The following is a 4,359-nucleotide window of genomic DNA, read 5'->3' on the forward strand; positions in this document are numbered from 1 at the left end:
GCAGGGGGCGGGGCGCGGGCGGGCCGGGGCGGGGCCGGCGAGCGGGGCGGGGGCTCGGACCTGGGGCTCCAGCCGGCACCGGAAACGCGCCGTGGTCGGCGAGACCCACAGGAAGTGTGTAACGACACCTCCTACAGCACGCACCAAGCTCGCCGTCGTTGCTGTCCGGAGGAGGTGTAGACCGAGCCTCCTGCTGCACACACGCGCGCACGCGGCGGCTGGCGCGCTGCCCCTGGAGGTTTGGAGCAACCGGTCCTCCGCGCGCACAGCTCAGTCCCTGCTGCCCCGACAGGTGTGGAACCCGCCATCCCCGCTATGGTCCGAGGAAGTGTGCAACACCGCCCCCTGCTACACGTCCTGGGCCCGCGGTCCCCGATGCCTCCCGGAGCTCTGTGCACCTCCACTGAAACGCAAGGAGCAGACAGAACCTACACCGTCCGTGAGGTGTGTGATTCCCCTTATAACGCATTGAGTAGAGTCACCTCTCCACCCAGGGATGTGCGTTAAGACTTTCCACCGAGATGCTATGTACAGCCCACAGTCACCGCTGCCCCGTCAAGGTGCCCATCATCCCCCTATAACACACACACCCCTATCCCATCGAGGGAGCGGGGATGCTTAATGACACCTGAAATACACTAAAACTAGGTCCTCCAGCAAACCAGGGACACAAGAACACCACCTACACGACTCAGCACAGCAAAGCTGAAGCTGTTCTTACTAGGTGCTACCAGGCTTGGTCCACCTTTATTTTACCTAACACTTACATAGTACATGCTGTGTGCCCACAGTTTGCACTGAGTACTTAGCGAATATTAATTTATTTAATCCTAAGAACTCTAAACAGTGGGTGCTATTAATACTGCCATTTTATGGATAAGGATTAACATTGCCATTTTATGGATATGGATGAGGCACAGAGAAATTAAGAAATGTGTTCAACATCACATATATAGTAGAGGAGCCTGGATTCATTCCAGACAGTCTGGCTTCAGAGTCTGCTCTTAACTCCCTTTCTATTTACAGCACTGACCATCTCCAAAACAGTAATCATGGTAATAAATAACATTTATACCATATCTGATTGGCCTTAGTGCCCACATCTTGGCCTCATCTCACCTGTGACAGGCATACCCCAGTCACTTGTACCCTTGGAGTGGATAAGGGAAGAGAAGAATATTTTTGAGGCAGAAAAAGAGGCTAACTTCTTAGCAAAGGAGAAGATATCCAGGGTCGCCCAGAATCCAGGCAGGTAACTTCATTGCCACATCAAGCATGTTCTCTCCTTTAGGGTGGCTTCTGCCAACCCCTCTCCATCTCTAGAGCTGATTCAGGTTGATGTTCTTAACACTTTCCTCTATCAGCACTCTTCCAGGTCTAGGCTGAAATTTGAAATCTGTGTAAACTTTGATACAAACAAAAAAGACCAAAAATGACAAGCCCCTAGTTAATTGCTGCATATTCTAAAGATGGGATCTTGTGGAGAAATTGGAACTCTTATGCAATGCTGGTAGGAATGTAGATGGTACCACCACTATGCAAAAGTGTGGAAGTTCCTTAAAAAACTAAAACTAGAGCTACCATATGATCCAGCAATCCCACTTATGGGTAAGTGTCCAAAAGAATTGAAAGCAGGATATCGAAGAAATATTTGCACACTCATGTTCATTGCAGCACTATTCACAATAGCCAAGAGGTTGAAGCAGCCCAAATGTTCATCAACAGATAAAAAGATAAATGAAAATGTAATATATACATATAATGGAATATTATTCAGCCTTAAAAATGAAGGAAATCCTATCACAGGCCACAACATAGATGAACCTTGAGGATGTTGTGCCAAGTGCAATAAACTAGTCACAAAAGGACAAATACTGTTATGATTTGACGTATATGAGGTATGTAGAGGTATGTAAATTGTGTGATTATGTCAAACTCGTGGAAACAGACAGTAGAATAGTGGTTGCTAGAGGGTAGAGAGAGGAGAAAATGGTGATATAGTGTTCACTGGGTATAGAGTTTCAATTTTGCAAGATGGAAAAGTTCTAGAGATGTTACACAATAATGTAAATATAACACCACTAAACTGTACACTTAAAAGTAGTTACAAAGGTACATTTTAAATTGTTTTTGCCACAATTAACTTTAAAAAAACATCTAATTTTATTTGTTTAAAGGATATTTCATTATAATGAATTTTTTTAATGATGCAGGCATCCAACCATGATGAGGTACCTTGCTGAACAAACTAACTCTGCCACTGAGAACTGTAAAAGCTGTTTAAAAAAATAAATAAGTCTGTTTAAAACAATTGGAGAGCAACCCTGTCATCCAAGGCTTGAGAGTCCAAGAGCCCCCAGGAAGAAGGGAAATACTTTGAAGTGAGTCCTGCATTCTCAGCCACTCTTCCTTCTCAGGGCATTGTTGATTTGTGTCTAGGAGTGTGGAAGTCAGAAAGAAGCACCCTAGAGCTTACTGGCAGTCTTGTTGGCCTGGTGATACAAAATTTGGAGTCAAGTCTATTAAGGCAGCTAGGACTTGAGAAACCAAGATCCCAGATAAAGCAATCACAGTAAACCTAATGGGTTGGCTGAGGGCCATAATCCCGGCACTTTGGGAGGGTGTGGCAGGAGGATTGCTTGAGACCGGGAGTTTGAGACCACCCTGAGTAACATAGTGAGACCCCCATCTCTACAAAAGAAAAAAAAAAAAGCTAGGCGTGGTGGCCCACATCTCCAGTCCCAGCTACTCAGGAGAAAGAAAGAGAGTGAGAGAAAGGAGACCTGTGGGATTATGCTTTTATTAGGTCCATAGGCATTATGCCCTTAAAAAAACCATATGCACAAAGGAGGGGAACTTATTTCCAAGACTCTGTTGTTGACCATTAAGTTTTTGTGGTGTTCTGTTTTGTTTTGAGACAAGGTCTCGCTCTGTCGCCCAGGCTGGAGTGCAGTGGCATGATCTCAGCTCACTGCATCCTCTACCTCCCTGCCTCAGTCACTCCTCCTGCCTCAGCCTCTTGAGTAGCTGGGACTAGAGATGTGGGCCACCATGCCCAGCTAATTTTTTTTTCTTTTTGTAGACACAGGGGTCTCACTATGTTACCCAGGGTGGTCTCAAACTCCTGGCCTCAAACAATCCTCCTGTTACACCCTCTGAAAGTGCCGGGATTACAGCCCTCAGTCAACCATTAGGTTTTTTCATGGTCAGCAGCTGAGGGATGTGTTGTGTTTGGGGGTCTATAAGATGAACAAGTGGGCTGTATCAACCACACCAGGAGGGGAAGTTTGTTTTGTTTTTGTTTTGTTTCTTGAGACAGAGTCTTGCTGTGTGGCCCCGGCTGGAGTGCAGTGGCGTGATCTCAGCTCACTGCAGCCTCCTCCGCCTCCCAGATTCAAGTGATTCTCGTGCCTCAGCCTCCCAAGTAGCTGGGATTATAGACGCGCGCCATCCTGCCCAGCTAATTTTTGTATTTTCAGTAGAGGCAAGGTTTCACCATATTGGCCAGGCTGGTCTTGAACTCCTGACCTCAAGTGATCCTCCCACCTTGGTCTCCCAAAGTGTGGGATTACAGGTGTGAGCCACCACACCTGGCCAGAAGCGTAAGTTTTAACGAGGCCAAAGGTGATGGCGGGGGTGGGTGTACAACTGGGTTTCCAAGGACTTAGGCCAGGCCTAAAAATGAATACCAAAGCAGCAACTATATTAAAAAATTTATGACACTGGTACATGCTTCAACATGGGTAAACCTGGAAAAGCTTACAAAGCTATGCGAAAGAAGCCAGTCACAAAGGGTCATATATTGTATAATTCCATTTATATGAAGTGTCTAGAATATACAAATCAATAGGGAGAGAAAGTAGACTAATGGTTCCCCAGGGCTGAGAGGTTTCGGTGAAAATGTGAGGTAACTACTACAGAATAAAGTTTCTTTTTGGGGTGATGAAAATATTCTAAAATTGGATGATGTTTATGAAACTCTGATTATACTAACAACTACTGAATTGTACATTTTAATGGGTGAACTGTATGGTATGTGAGTTATTTCTCAATAAAACTGTTTCAAAAAGAAAGCATCAAATACAAATCCTAGGGCAGGCATGGTGGCTCATGCCCCTCATCTCAGCACTTTGGGAGGCCAAGGTGGGAGGATTGCTTGAGCCCAGGAGTTTGGGACCAGCCTGGGCAACAAAGTGAGACCTCGTCGCTACAAAAAAATTTAAAAATTATCCGGGCGTGGTGGCACACGTCTGTAGTCCCAGCTACTTGGAAGGCTGATGTGGGAGAATTGGTTGGTCCTAGGAGCGTCAGGGCCACAGTAAGCTGTGTTGTGCCACTGCACTCCAGCTTGGGTGACAG

The 4,359-nt window shown here is 46.0% G+C and overlaps 1 protein-coding gene across 1 annotated transcript in view; it reads left to right on the plus strand.

Moving 5' to 3' along the window:
• LOC108538581 (translation initiation factor IF-2-like) overlaps window positions 1–2,601 on the plus strand; it is a 7,591-nt gene extending 4,990 nt beyond the window's left edge. Inside the window, exons 3-4 of the mRNA XM_017886741.1 lie at window positions 5–444; window positions 2,214–2,601. Of these exons, the coding sequence (XP_017742230.1) occupies window positions 5–444; window positions 2,214–2,292 (519 nt within the window). The 3' untranslated portion in view covers window positions 2,293–2,601. The remainder of the gene's footprint in view (window positions 1–4; window positions 445–2,213) is intronic.
• The last annotated feature ends 1,758 nt before the right edge of the window (window positions 2,602–4,359 follow it).

The sequence above is a fragment of the Rhinopithecus bieti genome, unplaced genomic scaffold (assembly GCF_001698545.2).
Source record: "Rhinopithecus bieti isolate Rb0 unplaced genomic scaffold, ASM169854v2 scaffold_16175, whole genome shotgun sequence".
NCBI lineage: Eukaryota > Metazoa > Chordata > Mammalia > Primates > Cercopithecidae > Rhinopithecus > Rhinopithecus bieti.